We start from the raw sequence: 24,864 nt of genomic DNA, 5'->3' as shown, positions 1-24,864 counted from the left end.
TTTCAGCATCTTCTTATTACTCAAATTACCTCTAATATTAAGTAAAATACCAAGAGCAATAGGTAGGAAGGAAAAGTAATCTTTGACAAAAGACTTACACACCAAATGCAGTTTTTTAAAAAATCTTATTGTAGGGCTAAGATTAAGCTTCCTCATCAACTATACTCAAATAAGCAAAATAAAAGAGCAAACTTCTTGTAGGTTCCTTTAGCCCTCTTAAGGTGGTTTTGTTTGTTGTTTTACTTGATAAAAACACAGTTGCTCCTAATGTGAAAGCAAGTTTCTAAAAGTAACTCAATTAAACTCTATTTGGATACTACTCCAAATCTAGAAAAGCTTGCTCCAACAGAGTAAATGTCAGTTCCATGGTTGAAAAGCTAAGACATCATCTGAATCCTTGAATATATCTGAAGAGATCTTTATTTTCAGTCTACTATGTCTCCTGTTCTTTGGCAGTTGAGATAAAAGATGAATGGGACACACACGCCAATTTCCAAGGAACTCCTGGTCTTGGGAGAAGACAGAGACAGATAGATATATAAAGCATACTGAGGGCATTGACAGGGATGAAAACAGTGTATTCTGGGCCCTTGGAAGAGGGATGACTGGATCGGGGCAGGGATGGAGACGTGGGCTATGGCTGCTCCTTCCAGTAACAAATGGTAATTTTAAAAGGTGAATATGAATTTGCCTCTGATGAAGAGGCAAGGAGGTGGGAAGGCATGGCAAGGCAGATGGTACCACCCGAGAAAAGAAATAAAGATGAAAAACAGCCTGCTTTGGATGGGAAAGTGCAAGCAGTGTGGTAGTGCTAAATGTACAAAGCAAACCACCAAACACTTTCAAGGGTTCTGGCTGGAGCTCCGGGGCAAGCAAGGCCAGAGAATAGTTCTAAGCAGTAGCAGGACCAGGTTAGTGGGTAAACCTGACAGGGGTGGGGGACTGTCGGGCCGCTGAGGGGTATGGGCTGTGAGGTAGGGAAAGAGATCTCTATCCTCCTTGGGTTTCATGCTTCTGTGACTGTGGCTCGGAATGCTGGAGCTCATTGTGAGGATGGAGCTCAGAACTCAGCCGTGAGATGGTATGTCCTGGGTGCTAGAAGAATGGAAAATTTCAAAAATAATCACTTCATCTTTCTGGGAAGCAAAATATCTGTGTATCTTATGGCTTTTCTGTTTCCTGGCTAACAGTATCTCTCCTTGGAGTCGGTTCCAGATGTCTGTGTACGAGGATGTAGACATCCTTCCTTTATCTGGTACTGCTGGCCACTTGCGTGTAGCCAAGGAGGAGATCCACACTTGTAGATGCTGCCCAGAAGTTACATTTGAGTTGAGAGCTCAAATGAAGACTGAGGAGACTTCTTTGGACAGAGTCTTTCTCTCTCCCTAAGTTTTGTTCAAAACAACACTTTCGGAGCTACGGAAACCTTTAGAGCTTAGTTTTCAAGATGCCCAGGCTGGTGTGACGGCAAATAAAATCTCCTGATTCCACTAGTCAGTCTTTGCCTTCTTCCAGGTTACCCTGGAGAATGGAGGCTCTGGACTCATCATCGACAGATTAAGAAACAGAAGAAGAACCAGGATGGGAGATATAATGGTATGTTCAATTTTGGAAATACTATGTTTTTGCTGCCTCTGTGCATCCAGGCGCAACTTGGGCAGCAGGGAACTGGGAAGGCTGGTCTGTGTCCTGGGGAAGAAATTTGAGATGGAAACCATCACTGTGTATCCGAAATCTAAGGAGTGAGCAGGAGGATTTGGGCAGAAAGAACAAAGTAAAGTGGCCATGGGCAAGAAGAAGGAGGGAGTCTATGGAACGGAAAACAGGAATGACAGCGAGAGAATCAGTCAAGTGCAGGATCAAGAGAGAAAAAAAAAAAGAATGTTCAGAAAGAGCCTGGGGGAAGCAGCAGGTCTACCATAGCAGAAGGCATAAGTGCTGCAGGGCTGCAGTGTGTTCCCTGGATGCAGCTAAGGATCTTAGCGAGGAGCTCCAAAGAAGTTTCTAGGGCAGAAACCAGAATGCAGTGGGTTTAGGAATGAGGCATCAGAAGGGAGTCCATCTGGAGACGTCAGAAGCAGAAGTCAGGTAGCTTTTCTTGCATCTAACAGGGACTCGGGGAACCAGTGGAGCCTCTCAGCCACAGGGAGGACAGGAGGGGAAGATACAGAGCAGAGGGGATGGTGAGGGGGAGGCACGATGGGGGAGGAGCAGGGGCGGGGAAAGGTGGGAACATAGGAGGGCACAAGAGGAAGGGCCTATCCTACAAATGAGAGGGGATGCTGTACTCCAGGGAGCCTGGCCAAGGAGCCCTGAGGACCTATACCTTTTGGGAACCCAAAGAGTAAATCCAAACAGACAGGGTAACACGGCCAGTCAGCCCCACAGAGTGACATACCCTTCAACCCATGGGTTAAGACTTTGGCAACCATGTTTTTTTTTTCTTTTTTAAAGATTTTATTTATTTATTCATGAGAGACACACAGAGAGAGGCAGAGGCATAGGCTGAAGGAGAAGTAGGCTCCCCATGGGGAGCCAACCGCATTTTTTTTCAAAGCTGCAATATTCTAAGTCACAGAAGTCCTGCAGTGACATGATTATCCATCTTATAAACCTCACAGACGGGAGCGGGGAAAGAGAAGAAACATTACACTATGCCTCTAAAGTCTTTATGTAAGTACTTTGATACTATGGCCCCATAAAATAACAGGAAAAAACAGAATGCAAATAATTTAAATTTTCTATGTTGTTGTCAGTAATGGTAAAATTGCCTCAGTATTTCTATCAGCAGGTGCGTATTCTTTTTAAACACTAGAAGTGTGAGTAGTTTGATCTGTAGGGAAAATTATAGTCAGATAGTATCCAAAAGGTTACCATGATATAGCTAAATTATCTCTGCCTGTCACAGGTTAAAGAACATTTAAATTCTGGAAGTTCACATCAGCTTTTTCTAGATAACAAATCTTAAGTACCTTCCTATATTCACTCAATTAGTGATCTTGAGCCTTGATAACACTGCAGAGAGAAACTTTCCAACTATCATTCAAATCATATCTAAAAAGGTGGTCATAAATATTTTAAAACCTAAGTGAACTAATAAGACCTAGACCCATTAAGGATAAGATCTTTTACAACAAATTAAATAAAACAATTTATTGAAGTCTGGACTCAAGATAAGCTAGATTTACTAGCTGACCTTTTATTCATTTAAAGAACAAAATTAGCTCTAATTGCATTAGAATGGAATCCAGTAAATTTCCCCAAGTCTTCTAATGTGGCATCCGTGTAAGAACGGCTGTAATTGTTTACAAGTAAGATGGAAATGCTTTGATTATAATCTTTCCACTTGTTTTACTGTGTAGTAAAAGCATTTCCCCAAACCTAAAGCCAGTTTTCCGGACAGCATGCTATTTTTTTCCTTACACACACTGCGTGTTTGGTGTTAATGAACAAACTACAACTTGCCAGGGGAGGAAATTAAACTTGCAGATTTCATCATAAGTTTAGGTCAATAAAAACGAGAGAGTAAGAGATGGAGCCCAAGAACGCCTTGTCTGCAAAAGTCAGAAAAGAGCCAAAGACCCAAATAGGAAAAATTTTAACTACTTGCTTCCCCTTGGAAGTACGGTTGAGACATATGGGTTTGGCTCTGTTGACTTTATAAGTACGATAAGGGAGCAAGAATAATGTATACAGCCCACTGCTTGTGCTCCAGTTGTTTAGTGGCTAGGAAACTTCATTTATAATGTTACCACTTGTCACTAGCATTACAAGTAAGTCATTTGGCACACATTTTAAAATATAGTTATTCTTAGGATTTTTTTTTGGGGTCATTATTTCTGTTATTTGACTTCTGATATAGGTAAAATACCTATGAGATGTTTTAGTCTCAGTGGCAAGTTAACCAGGGCAAAAGAAAACTATTAACATGTTTTAATCTTTTTTTTTTTTAATCACAGGCAGACAATTTTATTGGAAAGGAAACAAATTAAAAATAGAAAAGCAAAAGGCCTTCTAAGTCTGACAGGATGATGCTCTGAAATGTTTCTGAGCTTTACTTCTAAAGGATCATGTTTTAAGCCAACAGGCTTGGCTTGGCCTCCTCAGCATGCTTTTATAAAAATACGAAATATGACTGTCTTTTCCTAAATAAAATCTGTCTGTTGTTTCTGCCTGCCCCTTGTCCCTTATTCCAGTAAGAGTCTTCCTTTCCTTCTGGGACTACCATTGCCCCTTCTGACAGGGTGTCTCCCCGACCACGGGTGCTGGGAGACGGGGTGGGGGGGCGGTCACTGGAGATGTGGAGGACTGGGAACCATAGCAGCCCTGGGTGACTCAGACCATGTTGGCCAAACCGGAGTAAAAGAGAGTGAGCAGAGGCCTAATGATATGTTTCAAACCCTGGATACTGCCTCCCCTGAAGTCCAAGAAACCTCTTTGACTTTGCCCCTTTCAGCTAGTTTGATTCAGGCTTCTGTCACTTGGAACTAAGAGTCTTGATTAACACAAATAGAAAACATGAGCGCTTCGACTAGAGACAAGAAGATTCTTTACAGAGTCTTCTTCACTGAGGGTGCTACTACACTAGACCCTTGGATTAGAGGTTGCTGCGAGAAACCATCCAACAAAAATCGCCTTCGTATCTGCTGTAAAAGCTGCGATGGAAGACAGTGTTTTGTCGTCTGGTTCTATATGGAAATCAAGTTTTAAATTTGGTGCCCTGAGAAATTTTGTTTCTAAGAAACTCAGAGGTAACTTCCTTTTTAAAAATATATTTCACTGTTTGCCCTTCTGGCTAAGAAGCCATAATCATATCTGACATGCAATCATTCGCTTTTTCCTTTTCTTTGTATTAGTTTATTTCTTTTTTCTTATAACTATATTGTTCTCTCTTTAAGCTACTGTAAATTTGTTTACAGTGGAAAAAAGTTATATGAACAAAGAATGTTTCACATAAAGAGGGAAAATGCAGAAAGTAGGATAAAAATCATTTGCTATTATTTCTCTAAAGAACTTATCACTAAAAACCATGACACACGTTTCATCCTGTTAAATGTCTTTCAGCTAAACCTGGTTACCTTTTAAAATATAAAATGCTTATTTTCTTTAAAAATATTGTAAATGATTATTCTTGTAATTGCACTTGATTATTCTCTACTTCTAGCTATGCTGTCAAAAAGCATTACTCAGGAAAATCTGGATCTTAAAAAAACAACAAATATCTATAAATATTTTATTTTTAAAGATTAAAACTTTTATGTTCTTCAAGATTAATGAGCAAACTTTTAGCTCCCATTTTCATAGTACATATAATTTACAAATTCCAATCATTAAAAAGCCCCTTCCCAGAAATAACTAAATTCTGTGCACAGCAACAAGAAACTGAATTACTTACACAGAAAGGAAAGCATCTAATTTTTAGCACCTCTGTTAAGAGAAGTCTGATTAGTGAAAGAGTTTCCAGAATCATAAGGAGTCTGATAATACTTAAGGCAGTGTTGACAGTGGAAACCAAAATGTTGGCAGAAAGAAAACTGTAATTGCCAGCAGTAAAGTGGTCATTGAAAAATATCTCAGTATAATTTGCATGTTTTGGAAAAAGGGTTACATCTACAGAAAGACAATCCATTGTAACCTCTTAGTCAAAATAAAACTTAGAATTATCATTGACAATAATATTGTTCTCTGAAAGGCATCATAAATGATTCTGGGTCACCTGATCAAATATACTATGAGAGAGTAATTGGAAAAAATGACCAACCATTACTAGCTGTTTGGGAGGGGGGCTCAATTAATTATCCCGTCTCTGGTGAGCTCACTGCATAAAGGCACCGGCGTCCTGAGGCTTGCAGAAGCACCAGTGCACAATTTCTCCAACACAGTAACCCCCATTAACCAGCCCAAATAATACAGCTGGCAGGTGGTGGGGGCTTTACCAGGGAAGAACTCCACTCAAGGACAAGAGTGGAGCACTGGATGATGAAAAGGACAGAGACTTCCTCCCCAGTGCTGGTAGAGGGCAGCTAGGAAGGGGCATCTGAGAAATGCAAGAGAGGCATGCTTAACCCTCTATCTGCCACTCTTATGCATCCAAGTTAAAGTTATCTTACACACAGTTAAATTTTTCTTAATACTTAACCATTTATTTATTTATTTATTTATTTATTTATTTGAGAGAGAGAGAGAGAGAGAGAGAGAGAGAGAGAGAGAGAGAGAACAAGCAGAGTGGGAAGAAGGAGAAGCTGACCCCCTGCTGAGCAAGAAGCCATACTGGGGGCTCGATCCCAGGACTCTGGGATCGTGACCTGGGCTGAAGGTGGACCGAGTCACCCCGGCACCCCTATTTATTTTTCATACTTAAACAATATTTAAAATTGTCTTTCTTTTTAATGAGAAACTCCTTTAACAGAACTTTCAGCCTTAAAAATCGAGCCACACACATTTAAACACAGAAGAGTGGCAGGTCCTTTCCTGCCAGCTCCTTCCTGTCTTGTCTCACAGCCCTGTCCCTGACACCCCCCCACCACATTACTTTGTTATACCTTCTCCATAGAAACGAACAGACGAATGAATGCCGTACATCAGCTCACTTCTCCTAACTTGCTCAAAATACACTGTCAGTAAATGGTAGGACTGGGATGGCAAACAACCTGGCAATTGTGTTGCCTCTGGCCCACCTCCTGGTGGTGGGCACTCTACTCACCCTGCTCTGTGTCCCCAAGTACAAGGGTGACCACGATCCTCATCACTACAGCCACAGGCGGCTGCTCCTGGCCAAGCGGCGACCTACCAGACGGTTTCCTTCAGTGTGCTTCCCACTCACACTACTCACGAACGTCACAGGTGCTGAGACTGTAATTTCAGGGTGACTATTCCACTGTTCTCTATTCATCTTCATTACTGCCTAAGGGCAACCCTGGATGCCCATTACTGGGGGGCATGGCACAAGAATCTGAGGTCCCTGCAGTCATCTGGGATTTTAACACTCATCTGGTGGAGGTGCTCGACTTCCTACACACCCTTTCAAATACAGATTCCAGGCATGTTAAGTGAAGACAAAAACAAGGTATCTGTCTTGCTATGAGGACTAACATCAGAGAACAGAGGAAATAATCTAACCTCAAAGTACTTTTCCAGATCAAGGGCAGAAGACCTTCTTTATTTAGGAAAATTTAGAAACTAAATATTGTCCTAAAGATCTTCCAATGAGAGGGTATAATTTGAACCCTGTAAAGCTTTTCCTTTTTCCCATAATTTCAAAAGACTCTAATCCTCTGCTTGTTCTTTAGCAATAAACAACCCCTTCCCCCAGACTATTCAGACCCCCACTTTCTGAATCCCACTCTGCTCATTAATTTCACTTCAAAAGAGTCCTGTAGCACCAAGTGTGTGTACAAACTAAGTAAAGGCACATTTATATGAATCTGTCCCCTCTTTTCCATTATTACCACCGTGGAATAAGCCATGCGTCTTTATGTTACGACAATAGAAGATTACTTTTAATTTCATATAATTCACATGTGTCATAAACTATTCTTTTAATTTTTTTCAACCATTCTTGGCTTGTGAGCCATACAAAAACTGGCCATTTTGGCTCATGGGCCATAGTGTGCTGATCCTTGATTTAGATAAAAAAAAAAAACAAAAAACTCTTTACTGATTAAGATATATTTTACATAAAATCCTATTACTATGTGACTTGGACCTCTTTTTCACTCTTATTTTAATTTAAAATGTAATCTATTTCACTTAATTTATTCCTTTGTTCATTATAAGTATTTCCTTGTGCCTGACTTTGGTCAAGTGATTAATTATTCATATAACATGGGGGTTATTTACCTAAATATTTGAAAGTTCACATATTATATAATGTTATACTTTCATGGTCAATTTGTCTAGAATGTCTGAGCATTATAATTTCCCTAATACTGGACAGTCTGTTCCAGGATAATAGGATCTATTTTTTTTAAGATTTTATTTATTTATTCACAAAAGACAGGGAGAGAGAGAGGCAGAGACACAGGCAGAGGGAGGAGAAGCAGGCTCCATGCAGAGAGCCTGATGTGGGACTCGATCTCATGCCCCGAGCCAAAGGCAGATGCTCAATCACTGAGCCACCCAGGCGTCCCGATAACAGGATCTATTTCTCATGTTTCTCAGTGTCTCAGGTGTATGAGTGATTTATTGAGAGGAGAAAGATAGTCAAGAGAATGAATGGAAGATGCTTAAAGGTGGATGAGATGCATATAATTATCAAAGTTTTTTTTAAAAAAACAAAAAACAAAGTCTTTTCACGGACCTTTTTTTCTCCAAAGGGAATGAGTAAGCCAAACTCTTTTGTGGAAGTAAGGATTAAGTAATAGTGAGTTACTGAGAAAACAGTAATAAATGTGAACTAGTAAGAGAAAAGCATTTGTTGAATGATAAATAATATCTTCTCTTTAGAGGAATGAGCCCAGGTACAGAATTTCCAAAAAGATGGTATCAATAGCTGCTCTGGCTAGGTCTCCCTGCTAATCAGCCTTCTGTCCTCTATTGGTGGAGGGAGGTGGACATTATTAAATTTTTTGTAGGTAAAATAGATAGACGGCCTGGGTCAAACCGGTATCTGCTTAAAATGAGCTGAATTTACAGTATTTTTGTTACACTGTCTAAGCTTGTCAGTAACACTACCACCCATTGTCTAGGTTTTTACTGATAAAACCAAAAAAAGTAATGTGGAAATTATGTGAATAATTTGGGTAAAAAAAGGATGAACTATCTGGATTTTCTTTCAATCTTCAGAAGAACATACATTTTCCTGGAAGACCATGTTTGCCTCTACAGCACCATTCATCATAATGATATTAGACCTTTTCATTGTGTTGTTTGGAGTTAGCACAAGCAGCAGCATAAAATACAAACTTTTAAGATGTAATGAACCACTGAGAACACAAGGCATGTTTTCTGTTGTCTACCTACTATATAAGTGCATGGCTCCTACTACCATCATTACAGTAAAATCTGAATGAAAACTCAATGCCATGTAAGCCCATTTTCTACATAATATTTGACTGTTTATAATGTAAACAAATCCATTTTCAGGCTTACTGGTGAAAAATAAGTTGTATAAGCCAGTACTTTCAGCCTATGGGATTCATTTAAATGATAAACAGTATGACTTTTACAAGAAGGATTTTTAACATAATTTACAAAGAAATCAGTGTTTTATCACCTTATTAAAATCATCTAAGAGTACTGTAGGCCTTAATTTGTATCTCCAAAATGAATAAAAGAAACAAAGGCAACTAACTCACTTTAAAGCAGGGTGGGCTGATGATAGGATGATTCTGTGAAAATTAAGAACAGTGAACACAGGGTTTACATTTCTAGTCCTCTCTTGAATGAATGAATGGGCAGATAATTAAGACTTTGGTTGTTACTATTATATACTGTTTCACTAAACCTTTGGCAGTCTCTTTGTTTTCAGGTACAGAATAAAACCATAGGAATCTCCATTCTTTGTCATGGTGAGTAGAGAATACATACTTGAGAAGGTATAACATTACATCCACCCGGATGGAAAACGGCAGTCAGTCTACTCAACATATAGTTTCTTCCTTTTCAGATAACCAGGACATTCAGAATTACTCAGACACCATGTCATGTGTTTAAAGAAGAGAGAGAAAATAAGAAAGAAGGGATCCTCTAGGTCAAAGAAAGCAGTAAGCATTTACTCTGAGGAAAGAAACCAATACAATTTGAAAATGAAGAATTCTCAAAGGAAAGCTTGATCCACCGTGTTCATCTCTGGAAAAGGTGAGATTCTAAACCCATTAGGAAAGAGCAGGGAAGGTTATGTTCAATTTCTTTCACTCTAATTGAAAACGTTTATACTTACATCTTGTCTTGGCCAGCACCAACTCTGAGAGTCAATCGGGGGATGACTGGACTTGGGGCTGGAACAATTGGCTCCACTTTTATCTGTTGAAGTTATTACATTAGAGTTAAATGTGGTTTCGACAAAATTCCTCCTACTCCTTCTTCTACTTCCTCATCTCCACAAACCTGATAAGCCAGTTTAAGCCTTGAATGTGGCTAAAATGCTAGATCCAAGGACCATCTGGGCTATTTTGTTTTTTTAACAACCAAAGGCTATCTGGCTTCGTGAGAAATTCTACAAACTTGAATTACATCGTGAAAGTTATGGGAGTTATTTCTGTATTTTCTTAGTTCTGGTTAATTTCTTGGATTTTATGGTTAGAATTTTTAAACAAAAACTTCTCTAGATCATTTGGTGAACATTAATTTCCAGACTTAATAAAGTAGAAAAAAATGCACTGATATCTGCACCTATAAGCTAAAATGTATTTGTTTATTGAACTTGAAAAACATAAACTCATCCTAAGTTTGCATCATCATATAAGAAAATGGAAACACCAAGTGTAACTGCAGCATTAAACTGCTCTGTTTTTAGCTTGTGGTCAACAGATCTGCAAAAGAAAAAATAGACCTTTATAGAAGGATTTGTAGTGAAGGCAACATCTGATGAATAAACTGAAGATCTTTGCAAATATTTGAGCTCATGGTCAAATATCAAGTATGACTTTAAAGGGGTTCTTCACACGTGTTGGTGTGAAGAGTTCACGGTATAATATTTTGAATGAACAAACTGAACAAAAGCTCTGTAGCTCCAAATATCATCAATGTCAGAGATTTTCAACAGGTGTTTGACTGGCATTTTTGGTGGGATAGTCCTTTGTTGAATGGAACGGTGCAGGCATGGCCAGATGTTCAACATCCTTGGCCTTGGGCCCTGCCATATGCCAACAGTCGCTGCTAGTTACTGTGATGATTAGCTGCAAGCCACTGACTTTTAAATATGTCAAGCCCAAAAATTAAATCCTAATAGGACAGTGTGGTAGTTCTAAAGGGGAATGAATCTATAACATAATGCTCAATATATTATATCATCTAGTTAATACATTGCACATAGATCAAATTTACCATTTTTTCATATATTTTTAGCTATTTCCTTTGAGTTGTTTTTTTTAAATCCATCATCATGTCAATACCTGTGGTTTCGACCATTCTCTTGAACAATGGCATGTGGGAGGCACTCAAATACTTACTGAATTAATAGCTCAAACACCTTCAACTCTCTGCCTCTGGGTTGTTTTGCCATCTGTCCAGAACCAATTCAAAATCATCCTCAAGGCCACCAAGTAATTCCAAAGAAAATTTTAAAGATCATGTAAACTTAGCAGAAACTCCAATTCCGTCTCTGCCTTCAACGCTGTGTATCTGGATCACCTGCCAAACCAGGTAAGCACAGAGACCACCTCGGTTTAGCTTACTGCTACTTTGTTGTGCCTATCATAGGGGCTGACACACAGTCAGTGCATGAGACACAATCGAAGTTGTCTGAAGCAACAATTTCAAACTCTTACCTCTTTCAAGACCTATCCTGTGATTTCCTTTCTACTTTTGTCTCTCCAGCTCCACCGGAGAAAGCACTGAGGCCACCAGGCAGGAGAACTTCTTCAGCCCACGCAGATCTACAGACTTCTCTGCACCCGATAGTGTACCAGAGTCCCGCTCCTCTGGTCTCTTAAGGAGACGTCCTCCTTATGTAGGCATCTTCAACCTCATAGTGCCACGATTTTCCACTAGTTTTTAAATATGCTCAACGATCTTAAAAAACCTGCCTGCCCTTCAGCCTTCTACTGACCACCTCTCCTATATCAGACTCCTGTCAATTGTCTCCTTCTTCACTTACTCATTCTTCAATCTGCTCCAATCTACTTTCTCTCCCAACCAGGCCACTGAAACCACTCTCCCCCAGACACCAATCATTTCCTGATGTCCTAGTGTGCCTTCCACTGGGGGTCTCACTGGCCCCTTTCCTTCTCCTCTACTAAGTCCTCTGCTTGACCACGTCCTCTTGGCCCTCTACACTTTCTTCAGTGGGTATATCCATGTTCATGGTTTCAATGGTAGGTTTTACAATATGCCATGACTTCAAAATTTCCATCTCTAGACTAGCACTGATTGAGCCCAAGACCACAACAGAATATTACCTACTCAACATTTTCAACTCAATATCCTTTAAGTGTTTCATCTCACCACATCTAAACTTTAACTTGTCAACTTTCTCACGAAAGCCCGCTCCTCCAAATGGTCACTTTTGATGCATGTCTCATCCACTTGCCCAGTTCTTTGGACAGTATATCCCAGTGGTTTTCCTTAAGGCTCTAGGGGACCAAGGGCCACGGAAGGTGGGGGGGGCAGTAAGAGCAAGACCCATGGATAACTAGCTAGGGTTTGTACCCATTTTCCCCAACTCTTTTTTAACAGAGGGTTCCGTATCTAAACAAATCTGAAAAACCAATAGTTTGGTCTATTTTGTAAACTATTAAGATTTCTCTACTTTTCTCACCTTTCTGTATTATCTGTAGGAGAAGAGACAAATATATCCAGAACAAACATTTTAAACTGCCTGCTACTTGCCAGGCATTGTGATTGGGTATTTTTTAGATGTTCTCCAGAGTTTTTTTTTTTTTTTTTTTCAAACAAACATGAGGGGGTAGGCATTATGGTTTCTGTTTTACAGGGAAAGGTATCATATATGAAGCAATCATTTTTCCTTTTCCTTTTTCTGTTCTAAGGTCACACAAACAGCAAAACTAGGAATGGATTCGGTTGTTTTGTTTCAGAGAATGGAAAATTACATACAGTTCCTATATTTCCTTAATTCTAAAAAAACTTTAGGGTAATATGGTTATAAATTATGAGTAATATTCCACATTCCTTCACCCTGCAATATTATTTAATCACTTAACCCTTCCTTAAGCTTTATTTAAAAATAAAGCTGCTCTACCTTGAAAAAGATCTTTACCATTACCATATTTCACACTGTCGTTTGGTTCATATCACACTACACAATAATCATAACTCACACCTGCATAGCACCAAGTGTGTTCCATATATGTGATCCAATATGGATCTGTGAACTCTTTGAACTCTGTTTAGTAAGTAAATGATCTTTGAACTCTGTTTAGTAAGTAAATGATCTACCTGTAGGTCTCCTGACACTAAGTTCACTCTTACCTCTACCATGTTGCCGAGTCCTTTGTTCCAGTAATGCTGGTGTCTTACATGGAGCTGGCTACTCACTTTCTTGTAAATGTCTTTTATGATGAATGACATATATTTGTGAAATGGCTAGTGTTGGTTGTTGCTGTTTTTAGAAAGGGAGAGAGAGAGGCAGGAGAGGTGAGGGGCAAAGGGAAGGAGAGAGAGGATCTTAAGCAGACCCATGTCCAGAGCAGAGCCAGACTGGGGCTCAATCTCATGACCCTGAGATCATGACCTGAGCCAAAATCAAGAGTCAGATTCTTAACTAACTGACCCACTCACGTGCCCCCAGGTTTGGTTGTAAAATCATTTTTCTCTATGTAAGGCTAACTGGTTTATATGGAAATTGTGATTGACTTTGGCTTCACCTCCATTCAACTAAACTGGCTTTTTTTTTTTTCTTTTTAAGATGTAAATAGAGGTGCTTATTAAACTGGCTGGGTTGTTGATGCCATCTTAAGTAACTTGTCAAGGTAAAAGAATCAAGACATGGTTTATTTATGTTATACTATTTAAAAAGTTTAAATGATACTATATGTAAAGAAAGAAGCAAACAAAAACAGAGATACATCTTCTAAGTCCAATTAAAAATGGTATATATGTGCCCTGAAGAAAAAAGATATTTTGTAAACGTGTGGAATTAATGAATGATTCAGAACCCTGTTACCTTAGCTCCAAACTTTTCCTTGGGTAAAATTAGGGTGACCACATCATCCAGAGACATCTTTGAGAGTGAGAGTGGGAGCTATTATTTACGCCAAAAAAGTGTGTAAACTGGGATTGTCCTAGGCAAACCAGGACAGAGAGTAGCCCTCCCAACAAATACTTAAAACATTAATTTCACTCTTAAAGAAGCTAAATAGGATTTAACTTACAGATAATATTCAAAAATATTAATGAGGATGCTAATAACAGATACACAAAATATCATTTCTAAATTAGAATTTACCAGACTTCTGTTTACATTAACTTTATCCAAAATGCCTACCAAAATAAAGACAAAGACATTTCCTGCATTCATAAAGTAATTTCTCACATGTCCTTCTCAGAAATCACTAAACAAATGACAATTATTTGGAATTACTTAAAACCATTCGACTAATGCCACATTTTAATGGCATGAAGCCAAACTCTGGGGACAACACGAGCTTCTAAGGGTTAAAATAAAAGCACTGCACTTGAGAGTGAGCTGAGAATTGGGGCGCGCAGAGCATTTACAGTGGATTACTAAGCTTCCCAATCCACCAAAGAGCAAAGTCCAGTAATAGAAGACTCCTTTGTAGCTAACTAAAAATACATTGTCAGTGGATTTGTCCAGTTTTATGTATAAGCAATACTGCTTTCACCTGAACTAATACTAGTAGTCATATAAGCCCCTTATTGCCATGTGCTGCATTTTTTTTGCTAATCTTCAAGGATTTAGCTTCTTTGCCACATACCTCAGGGCACCAACTGATAAAGCTCTAACTCTCCATTTTTCCAGGACACCAGCAGTGCGGCCTTGCAAAAAATGAAAATCGCTCAAGAGATTTAAAGGGGAAATTTATTTTTAAAATCCTGACTTGAAGCAAAGAGGTGGATTTTTAAAAAGCTTATCTATAAAGAATCAGTTTAAATTTAAATTCTATCTTGGAACTCTTTCATGCATTCCAGCTTTAAAGTTTATCTTCTGACAGGGACTTTCTGCAAAGGTAATGGGCAGCTTTGTCAATATAATCTGGCCAAGTTTTTATTTTCTATTTTTTTTTTTAATGTTAAACTTCTTTCACTTAAAAAAAATGTGTGCTAGATAGAGGAGCAGCAAGTTCAGCGAATGCTAGTTCAGATTCCCATCTATGATATCCAGAAATAGTACTGATGAAGAGCTATTTTTAATAAGCTAACATTTTGGATGTGGAATTATGACTGGCGAGCATCATATTGTCTTTCTTAGCAATTAAGGTCTTTACATTGGTTCAATTTAGAAGCGTGGTCTGAGTACTGATAAACTGTTTAAGACATTAAAAAGACAATCAGAAGGAAATTCTACGGTGTGGTCAAGTATGACAAGTGGAATCCAGCAAGGACAACTGAAACAGAAGGCAGGCTTCTGCTTTCGCTCAAGTTCATTCACACCCAGACCTGGAGATGGTCTCTGGTAAATGGCTACTGATTCCAACACACTCAAGGAAATGTTAGGTGACTGGCTTCCCCTTGGGACAGAGAGTTGTAAGAAACAGGAAGAGAATATCTTCCTCTTTTTACTGGGCTACTGGATTGAGTAAAAACCCTTCATTTCACTAGTTAATGATGAGAGCTGATGAGAAAAAACTGGAAAGGAAAGTACTTTGTTCTAAACAGATGGAGGAACAATGGCAACCTTTTGTCAAAAGCACCAACCAGTAGGACTCTTTGGTATTCTCTAAAGAAGAAATTGTTTAAGTTCAATAAAAGATTATTTGAGGGCAAATGCTAAGGGAGTTGGAGCTAGATTAAAGAACCATGAACCATTGTAATTGTTCTGATTACTGAAGTCATTAAAGCGCAAAAGATCGCCATCGCCCATACTTTGAAATATAGTGGTTGAAGAGGAGTTCTCTAAGGTCTCTCCAGGGACTACAATTTTCTCAACTCAAAATGTTCACCTAATTTCTGAGTGTGAAACTATGGTTAGCCTTCTCATCAGCTCCATCTGAGGTGACTGACTGAGAAGGCTGTTGTGGGTGACAAAGAACACAGACACCACTCATGCAGACCTGGGGCCAAGTCCTGGCTCTTCCACCCATCAGCTACAGCAAGCTACTTGACCTTTCTATGCAGTTTGCTCAACTCAAAATAGCAGTAACAGCACCAAACCCTCCAAGCTTTTGGGAAGATTAATTCATGGAATTCTGGCCAGGTCTGGTGTTCATATGCACTCACTAAGCAGCTTAGTGATGGTATCATATACCAGCAGATGGTATCATTTACCATCTGGATTAGTTCATTCAGTAGCTGATGTTGGCTCAAAATAACATTCACCAATATATAGGATAAAAATTGGGGGAATCCTTTACAGAACTTACGACCTTTCTATTTAGCAAATATCAATTATCTGTGGGTTGATCATCAATATAATTGGCTTGTTTTAAGGAAATACTGAAGAGTCATCTTAAATGACACCAGCTGGTTCTTCACTTGGAGTCTTCAATGAGAGGGGAAAAGAGAAGGCCTCTATAAGCCAAAATATTCTTGGAGAAAGTATGAAACTCATTTCTAAGCAGAGGTCATACTTTATGATGATGCCATCTCTTCTTGGTATTGACTGGGAAGGAGACAGAGGGAAGGGAGCAGAGGGTCAGAGAGGTTTGAAGAGGCTGGTGAATAACTAATAAGTGGTAGAGCCAGAATTCATATTTAAGTAGGTCTGACTGGCAAAGCCCATGATCTTCGGTGGGCCAGCACTGGGCCTATTTATCTGCAGGTTGTGACATCATCGTTTGAATGACATTCTACTGTGCCTTCTCAGATCAAGGGCAAAAAAACATATTTTCAAATTTGACAGGTGGATTTTGGTTTACATTCTGTATCGGGTTATATGGACAACTGTTCAGTTCCAGTAACAAATGAGATATTTTCTTATTTAATTTTTTCACAGTAATCCTCCTTCTAAAAAACACTTAAAAATACCAAAAGTCAATTTGAACTAAAGTAGTCCTGTAACATTCCTCTAAACTTCAAAAATCCAAGTCATGTGGTACACACACTGATACAAGCACAAACAGAGAATTTTAACTGCTCTGAAATATACCATCAGGTTTATCACTGCCGAAGCTATCATGTTATGCTTGTGACTGCGCAGCATAATTGCTCTTGATATGTTTTCCATAAAAAGTTAGTTTGGTTCTATTTTAAAGAGCTGAAAGATCAGACTCCTAACCTTGACTAGTGTATGTTACTGCACATGAGGAACACAAATTGTGCATGAATCATTACACTGCGGATTATTACCACTACTAGAAAAACATTTTTTTCTCCTGATGATGCACCACTGAGCCAGGTGCCTTACATAATTTCAATTAATTCATTTTTAATTTAATGTAGGAAAGCGTAGTGGTTAAGAACATCAATTATATAGCATCTGACAGCCTGGGTTGACATGGTGGCTCATGTTCTATTACTTCTGAGGTGTATGATCACGGGCCACCGGCCACCTTATTAATCTCTCCAAGCCTCAATTTCTCATCTTAAGGTGATAATGATTATGGTATCTACCTTATAGAATTGTGCTAAGAAGTTAAACTTACATGTAGTGTTTGCATGATGTTTAGCATGTAGTAATTACTCAATAAATATTAAGAATTAGTGTTTTGCTGCCTTTCATTGAATGTCACCACATCCCTGCTTTAAAGATGGAGCACCTAAGGAGTAAAGAAACTACAAAACATGCCCTGGATCTTAAGTCAGATTTGCTGGATTCCAGAGCCCATGCCTCCTTCAACTTACCATGCAGATCTTCATCTAATTAATGGTACCTTTATTGGTTTTTGTGTTGATAATGTGGATGTGGCTGGTAAAAACTTTATAGGCAGGTTAAATAAATACGGGGAGGTGTTTTTCTTTTATTAAAACAATGCCCTTGCTTGCTGATCTGGGTCAACATCTGTGAGTTGCTCCTGTGAGCTGGTCAGGATGGGAAGGAAGAAGGACACTGTGGCCCTCATTTTTGTGACAAAAGACATTTTCTCAGGGCAGCTAAAATGTGCCTTATTTTGATCTGCGGATATGTAAAGGAATTCTTCAATGCTATGTATACTTTGATTTACTTGTATGTCTTGATGCTCGGGGAGGAACATGTGGAGTTGAAAAAGGAGAAGTCAAGGTTTGCGTTCATGTCTCAATTTCTGCACCTTGTCAGTGGCATCTGCATGGGCTGCCCTGGCCTTTATCCTCTCCTACCTCCATCAAGAGCTAAACTTTAAAAGAATGCCAAGGAAGGAGAGATCATTTTTCAGCACTGCTAAGCACAGCTGACACCCCCTTCCCCCCCCCCGCCCCGCCCATCAAATGTAAGTTAGCTAGTCTGGTCCATTGAAGTAGCAAACTCCACGTTACTATATTTTATGGGTTGATTCAAAAATGAAATAATATTACTTGCCTCCATCTTCAGTATGATCCACACTGACTGGGCATTTACTTACGTATGTGCCAGATACAGTACTGGGCACATCTCAGATGTAGTCTCATTTATTATAAAAGTAACTTGCCCAGTGTCATACAGCTAAAAATGTCAAGCTGTGAACTCAGGTTTAACTCTAGAGACAAGACTATTTATTATTTTGAAAGCCTTATATGATAGCCAACTTTTATAAATTTTTATCTTTTGTCATTCATCTGAGCCATAACCCATCAAACATGATACAAGGACTTGTTTTCTTCTGTTAGGTGAAGTCTAGCAAACTTGTAACTGAGCCTTTACCTCCAACCAAGTTAGTCTGAGGGACTTTTCTTTCCCAAAGTCAGGTGGAAAGGCAAGGATTGCTGTTACAAACCTAATCTGATGGGCTTTACTCAAAGTCATAATGGCCGTTGAAACAACTCCATTGACTTTCCAAAGTTAAGATGGTGATGAAAGCAACAGTACCCTGTTTGATCTACTGAGGGCTCAGCTGCCAAGGTGCTAGGTACATGACAGGTAAGTGATAACTGCTGCTGGGCAAGATCTCCAGCAATAAACATTTCGAGACCATGAAGAAAATATCTCTGTGTCAGTGACCTGGCTTTTGCTGGTTGTGTGACATTGATCTTGGACAAGTCACCCCCTCAGACTTATTTTCTTGTCCACAAATACTGGTAACGATACCTGCTGGACATCAGGCACAGGTATGTTAGAAGGAGAAAATAAGGTACGTCCAAGTGCCAGGTGCCACATGAAAATATCAGAATGATAAGATGATTTTGAAAATGGAAACAAGAGTTGGATGTGTCTTGTTAAATTGCTGATGTTCAGTTTTTAGTATCAGGATTTCCATTCTACTTCTTCATATTTTAGAATAGCCAAGGGGGACAGAAAAAGCATAAAGGTAGGCAGAAAGATGTGAGAGCTGCCTAGTGCTTGTCAGCTAAACTAACTTTTCTAGTATGAAATTTGAAATATTGCAAAAATGCTGGTAATAGATCTGCCGTGTGTTAAATACATCTTAGTTTATTATGTGGAAAAAATTACTATGTATTCTTTCTGGCCAACCTCCAAGAAGACTGCTTTTCGAGAGGCAGGGAAAGGGTTTCTGAGAATTTGTGTGAGACACCGTGAATAGTTAGACTTTTTAAGAAAGTTTAAATTTTCAGACCAACCAGTCAACCACTATAATCCAAGGAACCATGGACTGAAGAGCAAAACTATAAAAGCAGAGGTCACATCCTGGGTCCAATGGCTTGAGGTCTCAGTTTCTACAGACCTGCAGGATATGCATCAGTCTCCTTGGCTGTACTCTATGAAAGACTGACTTACTTATGCTGTAAAATACCTGGAATTATTCTCTGCCCACCAGCCAGGCTGCCCAATCAGCCTAGATACTCGGAAACATGTCCTAATCTTATAAAAGCAGAAAAGAGGAGGACAAGAGATGCTACAGAAAGTAGTAGACAGTCATAACCCCAAACACTTGCCAACCCAGCTCACCCTCCTTCAGGAGGGACTCCATGGGCCTAGCTCTGTCCTCTGAAAACACTGCCCTCTGTCAAATGGACGCTGTCTTTTTTTGGGTACCTGATATTTGGGTACAAAGCAGTGTATGCTACACTTGATAATTATAAAAATATTATTTACAGGTGAAGATGATGGATTTTTTTTTAACTGCCGGAGATTAGTCTGTTTACGAGAGGGCTTATAGTCTTTGATTAGCTCCCTCTTGGGCTATGAATCTGTAACATTTTCAGCACAGAGGGGCTTGGTTACAAGTTTACCGGTCTTAAGAATTAACATGAAATCTCACAAGCACATGAATCGCCCTCTGGTTCACTGGCGGGCAGTGCACAGCCAGAACACCGACACCACCGCGGCCTTCGTCTACCTGCCTCTCTCAGCGGGACTGTTTCTGGACCGAGCCGGCCAAGGCTGGATGCTTACTTTTTCATGCCTGTGCTTCTCCTTCTCCTTTTCTCTCTTCTCTCTCTCCCTCTTCTCTCTCTCCCTCTCCTTGTCTTTCTTCTCCTTCTCCTTCTCTTTCTTTTTCTTCTTTTCCTTTTTGTCCTTTTTCCTTTCCTTCTCCTTGGGCTTCTCCTTGTCTTCAAACAGTTTGTCAGGGAGCACTGAGGACAAGGCGGGCAGGGTGGCGGGGACCCTGGCGGCAGCGGTGGGGCTGAACAGGGGCAGCGGCGCGTCCTTCGGGGGCAGCACCAGGGGCGCCGGTGCCACTCGGGGCCTCTCCTCCCGCCCCTTCTCCTTAGCCTTCTCCCGCTCTCTCTTCTCTTTATCCCTTCTGCCTTTGTCTCGGTCTTTCTTCTTATCTTTATGCTTCTCTCTCTCCTTTCTCACCATGCCGTCTTTCAACCTCACTTTTGGATCAACATCCTCAAATTCTTTTATTTTAAACTTATAGGGATCTGGCTCTTCATCTTTAAGAAATTCCCTCCAGGGGTACTTGGTTTCCTTGGTGCTCTCCTTCTCCTTCTCTTTTTCTTTCACTTTGTCTTTTTCTTTACTCTTCTCCTTGCTTTTGTCCCTTTCCCTTTCCTTATCTCTCTGCTTCTCCTTCTTCTTCATTTTGGTCTTCAGTTCCTTTTTCAACTTCTTTTTGACTTCCACGGATGAGGGCAGTTTGGTTTTTTCCTCGTACACCTTGTGCAGAGGTTCGGGGGTGGGAGGAGACACCGAAGGAGAAGAGATGTAGGGAAAGCCGGGAGGCATGGCTGGAGGGGCTCCCATTTTTGCTTTACGCACGACCTCATCAATGGACGCGTCCATTGTCCATGAGTTGTCGGAACTTGAAGTTCCACCCGAAAGAGGCAGAGGAGTGGATCCTGACTTAGTGAAATTGTTGGAGGACGTGGAGGCTTTTGGAGTAGTACATTCTGAACCTGAAATTCTCTTAGGGCTGGTAAAGAGGTCTCCTTCTGATTCCGATCCAGAAGAAAACTCGAAAGGGTCTGGCTCTCGTTCAGCACAAGCCCGTGCAATCACGGCATTGATAGAGTCATCGATCGTCTTATCTGTCACGATGGCCTTCTTCGGCTGATTCTCATTGTTGAGTTTCCCAGCATCTGGAGGGGTCTGTATTTGTTTTACCTGAATGGTCTCTTTATTGAGTTTTTCACTTATCGTAGCTGAAGGAGTCCTATTTGGTGTTTCGGGTCTGACAGGTGCTTGGGGAATATGAGTCATAACCTTGGGACTCTTGGGGCTCTTGGGGCTCTTAGAGCGTCCGGGAGATTTCTTCTCTTTGGATATAGTTTTTGGTGACCGAATAGGACTTCCGACCATTGCTGGTGACTGGGTAGTTTTAGGCGATTTAGTCTTCTGTCCTGGGGAACTACTTTTAGTCTTTGTTTTAGGTGTAAATGACTTTGTTTCTAATGGTTTTGTGATTGGCATTTGTGATTTTGCAACTGGAGCCAACATTGGTGGCTCTGGTGATGGTGGTGCTAGGTCTGTATTGTCCTGTACATGGACTGGAGAAAGCATTGGCGGAATCTTTTGGGTATTTATTGAGCTGAGGGGTTCTCGAGCTTCCAATACTACTACATCCAGCGTGTCCCCTTTAGTGCTTAATAGCCGTGGTCGCTTGATGGCAGGCATTTCTTCAGCTTCGGGACTATCCAACGGTCTCTTACCCAAGAAATTCTCATCATTAATAATTTCCTCCTCTTCCAATTCATCATCCTCCTCCAAGGGAACTTGCATGGCTTCTGCTGACGTACCACCATCAGTGGGCACCTGCTCTTCTTCTTCTTCTGGTAAAGGAAAAGAAAAGAGGTATTAGTGGAATATTTAGAAAACCCTAACAAATAAAAATGATGTTTCAAATATGATTTCTAGGCAAGAAAGGGAATTATTCATAGTGTTTAGAGAGTAGTAAAGTGGTAAATCTTCAAAGATCTTCTAAACTTGCACATCATCGTTCTTTGAAGAGTGGTGACTGGATATCCAGACTGATTATTTTCTTTTCAAGTGATTTGGCCTACTTTCAAGATCTGGAGTTTGCAAAGTATTTCCTGTTTGCTTCCTTAACTGTATTCCTAACCTGACTAAATATGGTCTTTCTCTTCCTTCTTCTTCTTGTGTACAGGTGTGCATACATGTGCATACATGTGCACCGCTGCCCCCCGCCACCACATACATACTTCTAAAGATCAGGAGATGGGTTATTTTATGACTACTATCCTCAGAAATGACAAAAAAAGCATAGTTTTTTTTAAGGACTCTTATAACAAATGTTGATTCTTGGGAGTTTAGAAAATGCAAGCATCCAACCTGGATATGATTCATAAGCTGTTATGTCTTCTGTTTTGTTTGCTTGATGTTGGCCACTTTCAGAGACAGCATGGTGCAATGGCATACATACTGGCTTGGGCATTAGAGAGACAGTGTTTCTGCTAGCATTCTGGCACCACAGAGCAACAGGCCATAGGCAATCTCTTAACTCCTTCAGCCTGTTTCATGACCTTTCAAAAGGGGCTAATGTTACTTGCCCTGCCTACTTGAGTAAGTTGCTTTAAGATCACTTTCTTTCTTTCTACACATATTAACTAAGCATATTACAGTTTAGCACAGGGACACAATGTGGATTGCACATAGAAAGTGGTTTGTACTATAAGACAGATAAAGAGCTACAGCAGTTCAAAGCAGAAACAGATTACTGTGATATTAAAGATCAAAGAAGATTTTTACTTATTAGGTAAGTGCTTTAGATATTTAGAGACTAGGAATGGTGATGTATAGGGAGAGGGAATAGATGCCGAAGAGATGGAGGTGGAACACAGGGAGCCAGGGATTAATTCATCTGGCAAGTAGGGTGCAAGATGGGGAGTAGTACAAAGTAAGCTTACTAAGGTGGCATCCAGATATTAGAAGCTTTGAATTCCAGAAAAAAAACAAAGTGATCTTTGTTCTACTGGTAGTTTGGACCTGGTAAAGATTTTTAGACAAGGAAGAAAAATCACAGGGTATATGTTAGCAAATTATTCTGGCAAGAACATACATGATGAATGGGAGGTAACCTAATAATGGAGAGGTGACAAGTTAGGGGTCACTGAATTGATGTAGGTAAGTTACAACCGGGTCTGAACTAGAATAGTGGTAACAACAGGAAGCAATAGAGGTAGATGACATTTTTGAACACAGAATGAATAGAATCTAATAAATTTTTAGGTCTAAGAATGGAGGAAAGAGTCAAGCACCATCTCAAGGCTCTGAGTCCTGGTGAGTGAGCATGCAGTCATTAAGAGAAATAAGCAGAGAAGGAAGATGACTATTAATCAGCTCAAGCCCTAGACACAGAGTTGGGTGAACAGGTAAGGATGACCAGCACAAGACAAATTTGGACATAAGGACTGTTAGCAGGACTTGAGAATGACACTATCACCCGTTCACAACCCTAAGTCAGAAACATCCTTCCAGACTACTTCTTTGTTTCTCCATTTTCACATTGTGAACACAGTTTTCTACTTTCCTATAGCACATTCTCCCCATCGCTATTACTGTTAGTTTGAATCCTTAGCACCTCTCCTCTGTCTTCTAACTAGTCTCTCTGCCTCCAGTTCCTGTCTTTCATATTGCCTACGCTGATCTTCTGAAACCACAAATCCAAGCCTATCACATCCCCTGTCCTAAGAACGTTTCATAGGTCCCTACAGCACTACTTTGCCAGAGGAGTTCCCTGAAGCCTGAGGGTTCTGTGGAACCCCTTCAGAGCACCACACAGTACAGACTGGGTCCCCTAGTCTCTATCAAATGGAATGGTTACCCCTAAGATGATCTATTTCACATACTGAACTTCTACAAAGGCTTTTGTTTTTTTGTTTCAGCAGGTTGAAAAGCAGTATTCTAAAATGTAAAATGAACCCAATTTCCCCAGCACTACCTATATGGTGCTCCATCATCTGATTCCATAATTAACCTCACCTTGCACTGCATCCCAAACACTCTGTCATTCCAGCCACGCAGACTGACAGTTTCTCTAGGCCTCCCCTCAGCGCCTCTGCACATGCAGCTCTCTCTGCCTGGAAGGCTCTGCCCCCCACACTTTGGTGACTATCTCTTCTTAGCATCCAATCAGGTGTTCCGGCTCCTGTGACACTTTTTCTGAGCAACTAGAAATGATCACCCTCCCGCTTTGGATTCTGCTGTGCTCTGGTTATATAAGCAACAAGCAAGTCTAGGACATTTACCATCTGGTCTTTTACAGAGGAATTTTCAGATTCCTGTCCTGGATCTACACAACTCAGAAAAACTGAATAGCCCTTTCCAGCCCTATCTTTATTTGAATGACAAGATGGACCTCAAATCTGCTCAAACTGCTAATAGGCAAACATGAAAAAATGAGAAAGAAGACAGCGTTACGATATTCTCCAAGTGAACGAATAAAACATTTTAGAGTACTTATTACTGTAATATTTCTAAATTCCAAAGACCCTCCTTCTACCTCACAGGAGTTCATAAATCCCAATGATGCCAAAGCAGGAAGAGGACGGTTTGGCTTAGGCAGGGCCCTTTAGAATATGTTAAAGTATATCTTATTCTTCTAATTCTAGATCTAGATCAGCTCTAGGAGGTGAGTCCCTCAGACAGGG

At 40.1% G+C, this 24,864-nt stretch overlaps 1 protein-coding gene across 3 annotated transcripts in view; it reads right to left on the bottom strand.

The window, feature by feature from the left end:
- TAF3 (TATA-box binding protein associated factor 3) overlaps positions 1-24,864 on the bottom strand; it is a 176,548-nt gene that overhangs the window by 22,270 nt on the left and 129,414 nt on the right. For 2 of the 3 annotated variants that reach the window (XR_008665255.1, XM_055331508.1), the window contains exons 3-4: positions 20,204-22,026; positions 9,881-9,963 (exon numbers count right to left, since the gene is read on the bottom strand). Coding sequence is in view for 2 of the 3 variants with exons in the window: in XM_055331508.1 (XP_055187483.1) it covers positions 9,881-9,963; positions 20,204-22,026 (1,906 nt within the window). In the remaining variant the exon portion in view is untranslated. The remainder of the gene's footprint in view (positions 1-9,880; positions 9,964-20,203; positions 22,027-24,864) is intronic. The other variant, XM_055331509.1, reaches the window with a different exon arrangement.

The sequence above is a fragment of the Nyctereutes procyonoides genome, unplaced genomic scaffold (assembly GCF_905146905.1).
Source record: "Nyctereutes procyonoides isolate TBG_1078 unplaced genomic scaffold, NYPRO_anot_genome, whole genome shotgun sequence".
In the NCBI taxonomy this organism is placed as follows: domain Eukaryota; kingdom Metazoa; phylum Chordata; class Mammalia; order Carnivora; family Canidae; genus Nyctereutes; species Nyctereutes procyonoides.
The sequence above is the reverse complement of the archived record's forward strand: the minus strand, read 5'-3'. Positions and strand labels throughout refer to the sequence as shown.